Genomic DNA, 15,704 nt, shown 5'->3' with positions numbered 1-15,704 from the left:
ATACCAACAGACATTACTAAGGTCATGGCCACATTCTGAGCATGTATATTCAGAGAAATAATTAGCTATGCTTAGAAGAATAGTCAGTAGTTTGCTAATAAGGACAGAAGTGTCCTTAGTGAAATCTTACTTTGTGAACTGTATTTTTCAGTTTAATTTTTTTAATGTGGTCATGGTTAGCTAGTTTTCATTCCAATTATCTGGAAATCTGCCAAATTTCCATTTTGATTCACTCTGTGGCAATACTCTGCAGCAGACATATAAAATAATGTACATTTTAAATGCTTACATTTCAATTTGTTAAAATTTCATGAATTGTGTTAAAAATTAACCAATTCATGTCTCTAATAAAGAAAGATGAAAAAAATACCTCCTAGTGAGGTCAGAATTTCTTAGTCAATAACTGAACTTTTACCTTAAAATATGATGTATCATATTTATACTATGAGGTTAGGAACAAAATTGAAAATGAAGTCTCTTTGCTGTCTGATTGTTTAAGTGAGCTAATGCATCAAATCTCATGCTACATGATATATTTAAGATATCATTAAACCTAATTTATGTATGTCATCATAACATTTATTTAAAAATCAGTTACAATGACCAAAGGAATTAAAGAGACAATGCCAGTGTAGCGGTAGGTGCTAAAAATTCTTTCATGCATGCCAAGAGAAGCTTCCTACCAGAGTTTCTAAGAAGCTGTTTCAAGACCTCTTTAAGCATGTGACAGGTCATCACACTCAGAGGGTTATCTTCACCTTCTGTCTGTTATTGCTGTGGTCTCCTTTTAATCCCTTTAGCATTCTGCTGAAATGAAGTTTATAAACAGAAGTTTGGGACTGGATCAACACCAATACCGTCAAATATCTAAGTCAACAGTTTAAATCCTTCAGTCCACTTCCACCTTCTGAATCTGCAAATTGCTCTATATTCCTGTATTTTTGGAGCTTAACAGATATGTTATTTTTCTAGGCTATTCCCAGATAGTGCGTCTTTAAAGAAAAAGAAAAAGTAATAGGGTCAGAAATTAAAAGCAATTAGAGTGACTTTTCAATGCAAGGCAGATATGAAGAACATCCTATTAATAATTGACACATGCTCTCTGACTCAAATTTTATAGAATGTAAATTTCTTATTTTTCCTCTTTTAAAAAAGACAAAATGTTTGACACACTTCTACTTCAATTGCCCCTTTTGTTATTTGTAAGCTGTCATTTTCAAAGTTTCAAGTTAAATTTGTGTAATCATTATCTTTGCATACATAAATTCATTCACAGAAACTCATTTAAAATGACTCATTTCTGAAAGGTGACTATAGTGTTAAGTATTTTTCTCAATCTTAGAAATGGGCTTTGACATCAATGTGAATTCAAGAGAAAAATAAATTCAGAAAGTTGTGACTGTCACCAAAGCTGAAGTTAACTTGCACATAACATGAAAAATAGTCTCAAAACTATGAAGAAGGCAAAATTTACCTTTCTTTCAATAATAATCAAATATGTCAATAAATTATAAAATAGTCTCACCTATTCATTTGAACTAACCCTGGATGATAAGTTTGTAGGAAAACAACCAAATCCTCTTTTTCCAGATTTTTCACTAAAGCTGTTTAATGAGGTTACAGAGTACATGGGCTTCTCTTTTTTCTTCCTTTATTTTTTCTTTAAAATAAACCCCTATTCAGATTTTCCATTGCTAAGAGTACTATTCCTAAGTAACACACCATGCCTGAAAAACACCAGCTTTTGCACAAATGTTTTCCAACTAACATTATTAACAGCTTGAATCCACAAAAATCTTGTCAGCTGCTCTCCTAAATCCAAACACATCTCTCCTCAGTTAAACAGGCAAGGATGGGTTTAGGCAGGAAAATCTATGAGATTACTATTGTGTTCATCCCTTTTGGTTGGCAGAATAAGACAGCACAAAATGCCAACTTTCATGATCCAAATAAACCATGGACAATTGAGGGCCTGGGCTAGCTGGAAGTCAGTCCTCCAAATTATTTCTATTCCTGTGTCCTTCCTTTAAAACTGCATCCTAGCAGTTTTCAGAATAAGATGACACAGGTGACAGAAAAATTTAGAGGTAAAGAAATCAACTAGTTTATAAAAATAAGAGGCAAATCTTTTTGAAGAGGAAACAAGGTGTTTTATTGTAATTCAAACATATATTCATTCGAAATTAATTTAATTTTATTTCTTAACTTTGAGAATAAAGGTAATTTATTTTCACAGTTTTAGGTATTGTTAGAATTGCAGACTACAACTAGAATATTAGAAGGACATTTTAGTGGAATTAATTTTATTTTCATATGGCTCCTTTCTGGCATCTCAACAAACTGTCATAAATATATCTTAAAGTGGTGTTCATTTCTATAAGTTTTGCTATGGCCTCTGCCCAATTAGGAAGTTAAAAAGCCATTTGATGCAAGTAGCAATAGTTTCTTTCTCTTCCAGAGATCCATTTTTCCCTAGGACCCAAATGTTGGGACATTTTAACTGGTTGGCTGTTTTTTATGGAAATGAAGAGAGGCAGCAAAAGAGATAGAAGAAAGAGAACATTCTTTTGTGTTCCACTTGTAATCCAAGGTTCTGAATCAAAATATTATTTCTTGGACAGTGTTAATAATTTGGTGGTTTGAATGTCTGGGAATGTTTTTAAATTTAGTTGTTACCTTTCTGCTTCATCACAGAAACAAGAGAGTTTAGGTTGAGAAATACAACCCTCATGTAAACGACAGTTTTTCAGATATAAAGAAAACAATGAATATGCTCCAATCTTTGGGACCTGTTTTTAAACTTCGAGCTGTTTATTCTTCCTTCACTTTGGATTTGGGGGACGATGAATGTTTTCCCGCCTGAAATGACTCACACTGACCTAATTCTCTGTGCTCCTTCAAACTCTCTTGCCATCACAATGTCGCTTAACTTCAACTAGATATTGAAAAACTGTTACAAGTAAGAGAAGATTGGGAAGTGTGAACAGAAAAGACTCTTGGGCAAAGAGAATCACATTCTCTTCACTTTCTTCGTACAAATTGTGCTCAATTACTGTTCCTGTAATCCTTTTCGAAAATAACTAATGTTTAACCTCGCCTTGCTGAACTCTTAAGAGGTTGTGGTGGTTTTCTTTGGCTAGATGGCCAAAAGGGCAGGGGCGGAGGGATACCCGTTAGTCGGTACAGGGGATAGGATGTAGTTTTGAGGAGGTTAGTGTAGACAGGAGCAGTTTCCAAGGGTTTGCTAGATGTGCAATCCACTGCTTCTCTCTCAGCTTTTCTTGTGCAGTGCTGGGCCCGGGGTCCACGCTGCTGGGACCAGGCTGAGCGGGAAGGGGCGCGCTTCCCAAGAGGAACCTCTGTGTTCAAGGATGGACCGCCCGAACTGTGCGGGATGGAATGTGACACTCACCGGAGCCTCCCAGACTGGTGGTGGCTAGTGGGCTCAGTGACTGCATGGCACCTGGGCTCCTGAGATGTCCTTGGACCTGTCCTAGGGCACCCGACCCAAGGCCAACCCAGGGCCAGGACTGGACAGAGCGGTCCCTGTCGGAGCAGCAAGGGTGCGAAGCCTCGAGGAGTAAGATCGGGGCCCCGCACTCCCACCTCTCTCGTTCAGAGGGGCGTAACGGTGATCCTTCTGGCAACGTTTAGCTTTTGACACAGAAAAAAAATGCAAATAGACTGTTTTGCTTCTCTGAGCACTAGTGTGTAGGGTTGGGGTGGAAGGGAAGTTCTGCGCCACCTGCGCACCTGGATTTGACCGAAGCTGCAGAGGCTGTGGGAGCTCAACCACCGGTCAGCCGAGCAACTAAAAAGAGTTTTGTGTAAAATTGCACGAGGGGTTTAATTTTTAATTTTCATTAAAAATAAATTACATCGTAGTTCATTAAGTAAACTTCAATCTCTCAGGACGCTTACCATCTATGAAACCAGTTATAGACGAGGAGTCATTATCCATTTATAAATAAGGCAAACCAAAAATTCGATCTGGGAACGATTTGATTTAAAATATTCACTTTCTACTTTCAGCGACAGCGAAACCGGGCTCTGCTGAGGTCGTCTGATCTTTTTGTCTTCCTCAGTGCTTTTTTGGTCCTTATCTCCAAGCCATAAATAAAATAATTTGATCAAAATATGGAAATAAAATATTCACTTTTAAACACAAGTTTCTTCAAGAGTGCATTTGTTCGCACCTTTGTAACTGAGAATCTTTGGAGACTTTCTGTTTGAATTTAAACAGAAATAAATAATAGGGTTCGCTTTTGTCTATAATTACAGGCTCTTTCTTGGGGCTTGGCTCTCAATGTTGTTAACCTCTACACCAATCCCCGAGTCTGGTCCGCCACTGTTTCAGTAACTTTTTTCTGCCACCTTACTCTGCCACAGAGACAGCCTTGTCTCAATTCATTCCTGAACTTGTAGGACGGAAATTCCATTTTTTACATTCTCCGCCCCAGGGGGCTGCAAAGAGGATAGTTGGGGAGGTGGAGATATTTGCAGGTAGGAGGTCCGGGTCAGCTGAGTTTTCTGGGTCAGAGACACAACCACCCCGGGTTGGTGGTGTATACTCTTTCACCTCTGTAAAATAAAACAACATCGCAGCTTTTTTCTTTACTGGTTGAAGAGGCAGCAGAAGCTCTCTCTGGCCTGTCTGCAGTTTCTAGGATGCACCTTAGATTCAACGAGTCCATGTTCCGAAAAATTTCCTAAAAATTACCTAAACGTAGAAGGACACGTGTTGAGGAGACCACCTCCTGCAAAGCCAGGTGTTCGGGGGCTGACCAAGGCCCCCTAAGAGACTCCTCGAAAGCTTCTCGCAGCAGGTGAAGCCAGAGCAGGCGCAATCTACGAGGAACAAGTGGATTCAGGCGATGGGCATCAAAGGGAAAGGGGTAGGATCGAACTTTAGAAGAGCAGAAGAAGGCAACCCTAGAAAGCGTCACTGGGGAGTGGGAGCAGGAGGCTGGAGCAGCGGGTTGGAGGAGGCGCAAAGGAGGTGGAGCAGATGGAGCGGTAACTGGCGTCAGCCACTGCCACTTCCCCGCAGAGGGAGCTCCTCTGCGCCCGGGAGGAGTCCCTGGTCTTGTTCGACAACCAGTCTGCGACGACCCAGATCCTCTAGGGAATTCCAGGGGACACATATCACCCAAAGCTTAGAGCAGAGAATCTGCTGCACCTCGCCACTCCCCAGCGCACACACTCAAGTCTTCCAGTGTGAGGATCGGGCATTCCCACCAGACTTTCCCCTACTTTCGTTCTTTTTGAATGTAAGAGTTTCAATTATTCTTTCTCTGTAAGAGCGCAATTCATATTCTTTCTTTCTTTCATTCTTTCTCTTCCCGCTGCGCCTCTCTCCCTCTCGCCCCACCCCTCTCTTCCCTCTTCCCCCACCCACCCAATTCCTTTTAGGCTAGGAAAGCCCTACTAGCGGTACGAAGTCTTGGGTCCCACGGTCAGGATCTCAGTGTCTGACACGCTTGGCCACACGCTGGCGGAAAGAAGTCCAGCGAAACACGCCAGCGGCCCCAGAGGCTGATTGCCCTCGCTCTCCATTGGGCCCCAGGTCCCCGCCCCCCACCGCCTCCTCCCCCTCCGCGCCCGGGGAGTGGCGTCAGCACGCCCGTGGGACGTGGGGTTTAAATGCCCACTAGCTGCAGCCTGGGCGCTCTGTCCCGGAGCGCGGCCCCGGCTAAAATTGCGGGAGTGGGAGGGGAGCGAGCCAGCTGGATCCCGAGCGCGGAGCGAGCCGGCCCTCGCTCCGCCGCCGATGACTCCGGAGCTTGGGCCCAAGCGCCGCCCATGCAGCATCCCTGAGCCCCGCCGAACCAGAGTTAATGAAAAATCATTTAACCGTCTCCGCTGCGGGGAGCCATGAGCTGTCTGGATGTTATGTACCAAGTCTATGGTCCTCCGCAGCCTTACTTCGCAGCCGCCTACACCCCCTATCACCAGGTACGTTTCTCCTTAGGGTCGGGACTCAGACTTCGAAAACTGATGGCTCCCCACCTCCGTTCTTCCGAGCATCGCTGGTACCCCAAGGTCCTAAGTGTCTCCGGGTGTCAGGGGCTTCAGGCTAGCCGCGGGCGCCGCTAGGATGCGGGGATTGCCCGCGCTGCCACGCAGTTGGCTGTTCACTTAGCTAACCCCTTTAGCTCGCCTGTTCGATCTCTTGGGAAGACAGCTAAGCCTTGCTTATGTGCACCCAAGTCTTCATGTGAATAACAGACAAGGATCGCGGGCTAGATTTTCTTAAGTCTGTCGGATTTAGGACTCCTAGTCTAGTGCGGGCGAAGCGAGCTTCAGGCAAAGCTTACGCAGGGAACACTAAACTTTGGTCCCGAAGGTGAGAATGACAACAAAATAAAATGCAAAGGCCAGTCTCTGTTTTTACGTCTGAGATGCCAAGGCCCCGTGCATTCCTATCCCTGTAAGCTTACTTATCTCGGTAATAATTTCTCCCAGTTTAATTCTTAGGCGATCGGGCCAATTAATTGCAGAACGGCAAAGAAGGCATTGGTTTCCAAAACTTTGCTTTGCAAAGTTCTAGAGAGTATTATTAGGGGCGATTGCGGACCCAGCTTCATAGATAATATTTCGTATTTCTCAAGCCTGTATAGCTGAATCAGGCAGTCTAGGCTTCAACGAATTCACCTAAAAGACCACTTAACCCCGGTCCTGCAAACTCTTCAAGTTTCATTTAATTCCACCAATTTCTCTTTTCCTTGGGTTGCATCCAGACAGTTTTTCCTTTATATCCTCAACTGACCTAGCAGAAACCTAGGATTCTATTCTAGGAAAAGAACAAAAGAACACACCTGGGACCTTAAAGGCCCAGACCAGGTTGGAAAGTGAGTTTCCAGACTCCCGCTTTGGGGAAACTGAAATACACTCAAATGATCCAGTCGCTGTTTTCACCAATTTTGTTTACAAATTCAGAATGTCTATTCTGAAATGTCCTAATGAATAATGGATGGGTGGGTTTTGCTCCTAGTTTTCTTCCCTCATCCTTCCCTCTTAAAATCCCCAATCTGAAGTTTGTAGTTGCAATGCTAACTTTAGGAATCTTCAGTTCCTCACTGAAAGCCAGGTGGGAAAATGGCCTTTAGGAAGTGGTAATATTGCTAAATAACTGGATTTTTTTTTTTTTCCTCCAATCTCTGAGATGCACTCCTTCTCAGGACAGGTGGAGAGAGGTAGGGTGGTTTTCTGTCTGGCCCTTTCTCCTCCTGGACCCTGGATCAGTCTATTGCACTAAGATTTCTGTTCATTTTTCTATAACTTAACACCCCTGCCCCAAGGCTATCTCTACCTGCAGAATGCTTTAACACTATATTACTATATTCAGTCCATTGCTCATTTCTAAGAAAATGTTCTCAGCTGCCTAACTTGGTTTTATAAACTCACTGTCAGATCTCATGATTTACCCAACCTCATAACCATGATGTTAACCTTTTTGCTCCTTTTCAATACTAAGAGTGGAGATATTCATAGAGCACTGGTTTGTCCTTACTTCAAAGACCTCTTTAAAAACTAAAACAGATTTTTAAATTGACAGTTTATGGGTGACTAAACACATATCAACTCAAATTTATTAAAATGATCTATATATTTCTCCAGTCACAATTTCATCCCACATTTACCCCATTTATTACTAAAACTTTCTCACTTCCCGTGGCAGTTCTTCTTTCACATTCCTGGTTGTGGGTGGTATGTCGGTTTTGTTTTTTTTTTTTTTTTTCCCCAGTTTTATCATGAGGATATTTAATCTTGCATCTTGTGCTTCTGTTTTGGATTCTCAGGCAGGGACAGTCAGGTCCTACCTGAACTTAGGCACCCTTTATCCTTGGAGCCTGATTTTTCAAACATGTGTGCTGGGCTCTGAGATCAAACTCAGCTCATAACCTGACTTTTTGGATACCTTCTAGAACTATCACCCTCACATATAGAGATTTCCCTGCAACCAGTAGTAACTCAAGAGAGACAAAGGTACCAAGGATGGCAGCCTTCTTCTAAGGAAGTCCATCCTTGCTAGGGTGCAGCTGCAAGGGCTGCTTACCATTTCCTATTGCAGGAAATGGTAAGGGCATTTGCGTGTGAAGGGCACAGGCAAACACAGATACCAGTTTCCCCATGGATACTTTAGGGTTGGGATGAGGGAGTTCAGTCTGAACCCAGTTTGCCACCTGTTTTGAAACTGACATGTTTATTCTTTCTCTCTCTGAGCAGAAGCTAGCCTATTACTCCAAAATGCAGGAAGCCCAGGAGTGCAACACCAGCCCCAGCAGCAGTGGCAGTGGCAGCTCCTCATTTTCCAGCCAAACCCCAGCCAGCATAAAAGAGGAGGAAGGCAGCCCAGAGAAAGAGCGCCCACCAGAGGCAGAGTACATCAACTCCCGCTGCGTCCTCTTCACCTATTTCCAGGGGGACATCAGCTCCGTGGTGGATGAACATTTCAGTAGGGCCCTGAGCCAGCCTAGCAGCTACTCCCCCAGCTGTACCAGCAGCAAAGCACCAAGGAGCTCTGGTCCCTGGCGAGGTGAGTTTGGGGGTCCTCCTGGCAACAATAGATGGAGGACTCTTTCAACCTGGGATTCACCTACAGGAGCCCAAGATTTGCAGCTGAAAGAAGACTAGATGTCAGAGAAGTGGCAAAGAGGGCATTTAGGAGGGTAAAAACAATGATGGGGGGAAAGGGCTTGGGTATAAGATCTCTTCTTAAAGAGGCAGAGCAGAGCAGTAACCTGGAAATAAACACAACCCTTGGAATTGAAAGGTCTGAATTTATGTGTTGGCTTCACCACTTCGTAGCATTATGACCTTGGGCAAGTCTCTTAACCTCTTTGAGGTCACTATTTACTAATCTCTAAAATTAGAATAACACTTGCCCTCCTAACCATCACCAGAGAAGGCTGTAAGACTGGAACATTAGAATGTATGTAAATGTCCTTTGGAAATATGAGGTTTCCAACACCTTCCCAAACCTAGGAATACAGGATCTAAACCAACAATAAACTTACTGGGCAGTTTTCCAATTTCCAAAAATTTGCTCAGAAGCCCTAGACACTTTCTGCTAGCAACATCTCCTGGAGAACATGTCCTAAAACCAACCTATGCCTTTTGCCATGTTTCAATCACTTGGGAAATCTTGAAGCAGAAAAGTGTCTTTTGAATAGCAAGTGAAGTAGCAAAGAAACAAAAACTTGGGTACAGCCAAAGCATCTCTCTAGTGGTTTTCCCAACACTTTAAAAATCTTAAAGATTTTTCCACCCTCCCCAGAAAGCACCACTTTACTCTAGCGGGAGACAATGATTATTTAGATAAGTCAATTAAATCTCCCTTCTATTCTGAAATCTCAGCTTCCCTTTATTCTCAATAAGACAAAGGTAGGAGAAAACATTTAGTAAACGTACTCATTAAGCTTAGTTTTTGATGTGTATCAAGTTGAGAAATGAGGACTTTATTTTTTTTAAGAATATTGTCATTTTGGAGGAAATAAGGATGCCCCCCACCCTGCCTTTTTTCTAAGAGTCTGGCAGTTTGCCCTTAGACAAGATCCAAAAACAAATGCAGGACTTTTTTCCCCCCTCCAATTGCCTGAATATTTTAAGGGAAAGACTGTTCACCACATAGAATACATTTCAAGTCATTTTAAATTCTCTAGTATTTAGTGAAGATAACTTCCCCAGTAGAAGGGTCTTTGAATTAAATGTATGTTTTTCCTTCCCTACTAAAAGCAAAGAATTTAGTTTAATCACTGCTCCCTTAAAATGCTACCATGCATTAGGGGTTAACAGATAAAATGACAATTATCATCATCATCATCATCATCATCATCATCATCATTCCTGATGTCCTCACTTTGATGCAGAAAGTTCGTTAATCTAAACTTAGAATAAAAAAAAAAAACTGTCCCTCTTTGCAAATAACACAACAGCTCTTTTAATATATCTAGTTACCCTTTTGCTTGAGTTCTTGGAGAAAAAAAAATATTTGAAATATTGAAAGAAAACTAGTAGTAGCAAGACTTCGAAATATGTCGATGGACTTCCAGTCTATCAGAGACCTTGGAGGGGCACATTTTCTGGAACAAGGAAGACTGAAATGCGAGAGGAGGTAGTGAGATCCCTAGGCGGCCAACCAGGACTGGAGGACGGATCTTAGCTGTGGGCTGGGAAAGTCGTGTCTGCCCTGAGCTTGACCGGGAGGAGGGGAACACTTCCTGCTCCCCAAAACTTGAGCAGAAGGAACCTCTCCGTTCTTTCTGTCTTCCACTCCCCGGGTTTCTGCAATAAAGATACTTCTGCAAAATCGGAGGAATCCAGCAGCCGAGATTTCTCGGTGCCAGGACCTCCCTTTTACCTGCTGCGCTTATAAAGGTGCAGCCCAGAAACGGATGCTACCGGTCTGTCTCGCTGCTGCAGCTTTCCCGCCCTTACCCGCCCGGGCGCTTTCAGTTCACTGGGCGGTGCGGGTCGGTGTTCCTGCTGAGCGGCAGTGACAGGGTCCTATGTTTCCTCCCTTCCGTCTCCCCCGCCTGCAGACGGCTCCTTCCCGATGAGCCAGCGCAGCTTTCCCGCCTCCTTCTGGAACAGCGCGTACCAGGCACCCGTACCCGCACCTCTGGGCAGCCCTCTGGCCGCTGCGCACTCGGAGCTGCCTTTCGCCACCGCCGACCCCTACTCGCCGGCGGCACTGCACAGCCACCTGCACCAGGGTGCGGCCGAGGCATGGCACCACGCGCATCCACACCACGCACATCCCCACCACCCGTATGCGCTGGGCGGCGCCCTTAGCGCCCAGGCCGCGGCTTACCCGCGGCCCACCGCTGTGCATGAGGTCTACGCGCCGCATTTCGACCCTCGCTATGGGCCTTTGCTGATGCCCGCCTCATCCGGTCGCCCGGCCCGTCTAGCACCCGCCCCGGCGCCTGCGCCCGGCAGCCCACCCTGCGAGCTCTCCACAAAGGGAGAGCCGGCGGGCGGCGCATGGACCGCGCCCGGGGGGCCCTTCGTGAGCCCCGCGGGGGACGTGACCCAGGGCCTGGGCCTCAGCGTGGACTCAGGTAAGCGGAGGAGGGAGTGTAGCGTCTCCGGGGCCCCTCCAGCGCTGTACCCTACCCTAGGCTAAGCCTTAGATCCCCTTAGTTCTCCTAGGAGACTCGGGACTGTGTGGTCAGAGTCTGCATGAATTGTCTGAGCTGATACAGAACCCTGTGCCATCGATGTGGGCGGGATTAGAAAGTAGGACCCTGCCCTAACCTGGCTAGAAAATATTAGAGAAGACTGTTTGTTTTCCTTTCTTTTAAAATAAAATTTGGTGGAAAGGTTCTAGCTCTGCGCTGTTCAGAATTGTAGCCACCAGCCACTTGCAATTATTGAGTACTTGGTATGTGTGGCTAGGGCTGTCAATACACACTGGGTTTCGAAAACGTTGTGCTAAATAAAAATGTAAAATTCACCTCGTTAATATTTTTATATTAATTTTGCATGTTCAAATATGTCCAACACGTTGCATATTAAATATATTGGGTTAAATAAAATATATTATTAAAATTCTCACTTGTTTCTTTTTACTTTTTTTTTTAAATGTGGCTGCTAGAAAATTTAGAATTATGCCTGTGGCTCCCACTGTATTCCTATTGGACAGCGTAGATCTAGAGTACCTGCTGAGAGTGTAGTTTAAAATCCTGTACGACTTGGTTGGGGAGGGATTTTGTCACCTAGTGACAGTCATGTGATTCTTGAATCAGCTTAATTGCCAAATTAAATAGGAATCTTAAAATGTAAAACTTATAGAATATGGCTTTAATAATCATGCTAAGATGCTAAATTTCTGACTCAGTTGAATTTGAAAGGTACAAATGAGGAATTTTTTTTTTTTGCTTTCTTTTATTTTTAGAGCAAATTTTTAAAAATGTTATATTTAAAGTCCAACTACTGGCTAGTAGTCTTGTCCACTATCCCTCCCCTCAGGTGAAGATTTACTTTTCTGTTTGCTTTGATTTTACTTTCATTCACCATTCACCCCCACCCCTTTAGATGAAGTCTGTTACTTTCACAATAAAACTTTCCTTAAATATCTTGTGCCTTCCCTCCCCCTCCCTCCTCTCTCCTTCTCTCTTTTCTTCTCCCTTTCTCTCTCTCTCTCTCTCTCTCTCTCTCTCTCTCTCTCTCTCTCTCTCTCTCTCTCCTCTCTTCTCTCTCTCTCTTTCACTCCCCTCTTCTCTCTCTTTTATCTTCTCTCTGTTTTCAGGTTTACAGCCTCAGGACAAAAGCAAGGATCTGTACTGGTTTTAGAGCCCACCTTCTTCCCTGTAGGTCTCTGCATAGTGCAATTGGTGACTCAGAGCTGAAATGGAGTGGGTTTGTAACAGCTTCTGATCTTGGTTTGCAGCTCATCGTTATTCCCTCTGTGGTGCATCCCTTCTGAGCTGATCTGCTGACCCAGGGTTTCCCCTTCCCTTTCCTTTCTGACCAGCCATGGAGGCTCAGCATCTGTGCCTCTCACTTCGTGGATGAGGACATGGGGGAAGGTAGAGACTTCAAACTTCTCCATGTATTAGGAAAATCAAAAGGCACATTTACAGAAATATCATCTAAAATTAATCTCTTCCAAAAGAGCAGATCCAAAGACTCTGAAATATGTTCAATGACTTTTGGCCAAATCACTGGAAATATCTGTGGTGAAATTGTTTAGTCAGGTGTTATGATACCATAAGCTTTCTTGGAATGGGAAAAAGAAAAAAAGAGACCTTTTGGTGTGAATATTTTTTATGCTGTTGTGAATTATTTCATTAGGCAGTGTGATCATTACACTACTGATGTCAACATCCTCAGGTTTAAAAACGTTGCTTCTGCAACAAAGACTGTGGTAGAGAAGTAAAAAGAAGCCAATTCTTCCTTCTTTGAGGCTCAGCCTTCAGCTTCTTTCCTGCTCATCTCCTCCCCACAATACCCACTCCAGACAGAAAGACACTTTTTCCTTTGGACTGTGAACATGGAAGCCTCAATCTGAATGTGAGTGGCAAGTGACTGATCTGGAGCCACCTGCCCAAGTCTTACTGAAATGCAGCTGTTCTAGGACAACTGTTTAAAACTCCAGAAATACATCGACCAAGGTGGCACTTCCCAGTGTTTGGCAGAACAATTGCAATTGCACTGGATATATTATATATATATGTATATATATCATCTTTTTTATAAGGAACATTTTACAATGAAAGAAGAACCCTGCTCTGCCTTCTCTCCCACAAATCCTGTCCCTCCCTTTATCCTTCAGATGAAAGATGCAACAAGAGACCCCAACTGTCTCCATGGAGAGGAACAAGAAATCACCCACCACCAGGGGAAGAAATGTCTATGGAGTCAACAATATCTCAAATATTTTTCAGGGGAAAGGGTCTATGTGTGGGCAAAGCTGAAGGAGATGAGGAAGAAGAAACAAACATTAAAGATGTCTATTTACTACAAGTTCACTGTGTTGTTTCATAAAAATAAAATGTCTTAGTTTTTCTTTAGTAGAATAAAATTATTTATAGTAGTATAATCTAATGTCGAAAATATTGTGAGCAATACACACACACATACCCCACATTGGTTTTTGTTTTTGTTTTTTTTTTTTTTTTAAGTGTTTGTTGAAGTCTGTTAATCCCTTCTACCTCACAGCAAACCTAGAGATTGGCAGTTAGGTATCCACCCCACCTCTATTTTACAGATGAGGAAACCATAGTCTGTGGAAGCTAAGGGCTTAACCTGTTAGCATTCAGGAAGTTAGAAGCAGAGGCTGTATACCGAACTCTATCTGTAGATCATTCAGTCAGATATAGATATTTTCCAGAGGGAATTACTGTTACTGTCTAAGTTCTAACCTCTTATAACAGTAGTGTCGTCAGTTGAAAGTGTTTTTCAAATATTGGTTATTTTATATTTTAACAAGGTAGGCTAAGTGACCAAAGATCCTGCTAGGGGAAAAGATAGATGATTGATAGATGATTGATAGATAGATAGATAGATAGATAGATAGATAGATAGATAATTAAATTCATGTCTTTTTTTCCTGTTAATTTTAAAATTATTTGTATTCTTTCACTAAAGTGCCCAGGAGAAGCCAGGCTTGGTGGTGCACATCTGTAATCACAGCTACTTGGGATGCTGAAGCAGGAGGATGGCAAATTCAAGACCAGCTTGAGCAACTTAACAAGACCCCATCTCAAAGTAAAAAATAAAAAGGACTGGGCACATAGCTCCGTAGTAGAGTACTCCTGGGTTCAATCATACCATAAATTAATAAAAATAATAAGTAAAGTGCCCAGGAGAGATATATTATGTTATGTCATAATTGTCCTTGTACCTTGTTGAAGCATAAAAATATTAGTGCAAATCTTGACCTTCATTGTAATATGAGAGCCAAATATCATTTATCTTGGATCATAATCTCAGGAGTTGGAAGCAGTTAAAGGACCTTACTCAAAGTATGAATTTGGCAGAGTTACCCATTCTCATTTTTTATCTTTTGGGAACCAGTTCAGTAAATATGATCATTACAAGAATATTGTTGGTTTTGCTCAGATGGAAGGTCCTATATGATTATGCAGCTCCAGATCTGATAATAATAATAAAGTAATGTTAATCATTTATCATGGGCCAAAGACTTTATGAATAGATTGACCCATTTAATCTTCACAACATTTTTATATGGCATTTATTATTATGACCTCCTTCTTACTATGAGGAAACTGAGGCACCCAGAGGAAGAATAATTTACCCAGTCATAAAGCCTGTAGGTGGCAGAGCCAAGATGCAAACCCAGACAGCCAAGTGCAGAGATTCCATGTTACCCCTGCAATGTAATTGTCCAATTCTAATTTCTCACTTTGCTGTTCACCTTTTGACTTATTTTCTTCTCCACAACAGATGTATAAAGAAAGGGGAAAGAGGTAGGGAAGAAAATACTGGAATTCACAGGATCCCAGGTCTCGAAGAAGTTGTTATTGGGCATTGCCCAAAATCCTTCATCAGATGGCTTTACCATTAGACCACACAGTCGGATGCAGTTCTCTGTTCTTCTCCAGGAGGGAATTATTGCTTCTTCTTTTATTAATTCATTTCAGTATTTAATAGCCTACACTGCTCTAAAATTCTTCACACCCAACCTAACCAAGCCCTGTAAGATTTAGCCTGAGATTTAGAAATTGAGCAATTACTAAAATTAACTTTGGACTTCTCTGTGGATTTTTTTTTTAATCCATGTTCCATTGGCATGGTTCACTGGTATATAAAGGCATAAATAAGATGCATTGTCCCTTGTGTTTTTCAGAATCTACCAATAAATGTGTCATAGAAGAAAGCATAGCGTACTCTCTGCTAGGCATCTTCTCCCAGTATTCCCCACTGGAAGAGGAGCTTTACCTGTCTCCACCTGCATTAGCACTCACAAGGTCTGTGATCACAACCCTCAGGGAGCGGTTTCCCAGCCACGAGGTTCTGATTACCGAAACCTCTCTCCTAAGCTGCATCTGACCTGAATATCAGGTTGCGGGTGAGGAGACTCATTCACTGGAACTGGCCTTTGGGGCAGTCTTGAACACACCGTTCAGACTGCTGAGCCAGCCCAGGCTCCAGCGGCTTGGCAGGGATGACCCTCGAAGCGCAGCATTTTGCTGTTTTATACTTCCTAAAGTAGAATTGCAAAATGATCTAGA

At 42.9% G+C, this 15,704-nt stretch overlaps 1 protein-coding gene across 5 annotated transcripts; it reads left to right on the top strand.

The window, feature by feature from the left end:
* The first annotated feature begins 5,683 nt into the window (after positions 1 to 5,683).
* VGLL2 (vestigial like family member 2) lies at positions 5,684 to 15,219 on the top strand. Of its 5 annotated transcripts, none has more exons than XM_079147437.1 (4): positions 5,684 to 5,955; positions 8,230 to 8,539; positions 10,545 to 11,066; positions 14,098 to 15,219. In XM_079147437.1, the coding sequence occupies exons 1-4, from the start codon at positions 5,875 to 5,877 to the stop codon at positions 14,226 to 14,228; spliced, it is 1,044 nt and encodes a 347-aa protein (XP_079003563.1). In that variant the 5' UTR covers positions 5,684 to 5,874; the 3' UTR covers positions 14,229 to 15,219. The 5 variants fall into 5 exon arrangements, with proteins under 5 accessions (XP_079003563.1, XP_079003562.1, XP_079003565.1 ...); XM_079147436.1 differs by lacking the exon at positions 14,098 to 15,219 and adding an exon at positions 13,283 to 13,548; XM_079147439.1 differs by lacking the exon at positions 14,098 to 15,219 and adding an exon at positions 12,398 to 12,631.
* The last annotated feature ends 485 nt before the right edge of the window (positions 15,220 to 15,704 follow it).

This window comes from Sciurus vulgaris (assembly GCF_902686455.1).
Source record: "Sciurus vulgaris genome assembly, chromosome: 7".
Taxonomy (NCBI): Eukaryota; Metazoa; Chordata; class Mammalia; order Rodentia; family Sciuridae; genus Sciurus; species Sciurus vulgaris.
The sequence above is the reverse complement of the archived record's forward strand: the minus strand, read 5'-3'. Positions and strand labels throughout refer to the sequence as shown.

Excerpts from the sequence above, each read along its gene's own strand:
- VGLL2 (XM_079147440.1), top strand. The coding sequence starts at position 5,875 with ATGAGCTGTCTGGATGTTATGTACCAAGTCTATGGTCCTCCGCAGCCT. Across the intron at positions 5,956-8,229 it reads CCTACACCCCCTATCACCAG|AAGCTAGCCTATTACTCCAA; the intron begins GTACGTTTCTCC and ends CTCTCTGAGCAG. Across the intron at positions 11,057-12,466 it reads CCCAGGGCCTGGGCCTCAGC|TTCCTTTCTGACCAGCCATG; the intron begins GTGGACTCAGGT and ends TTCCCCTTCCCT.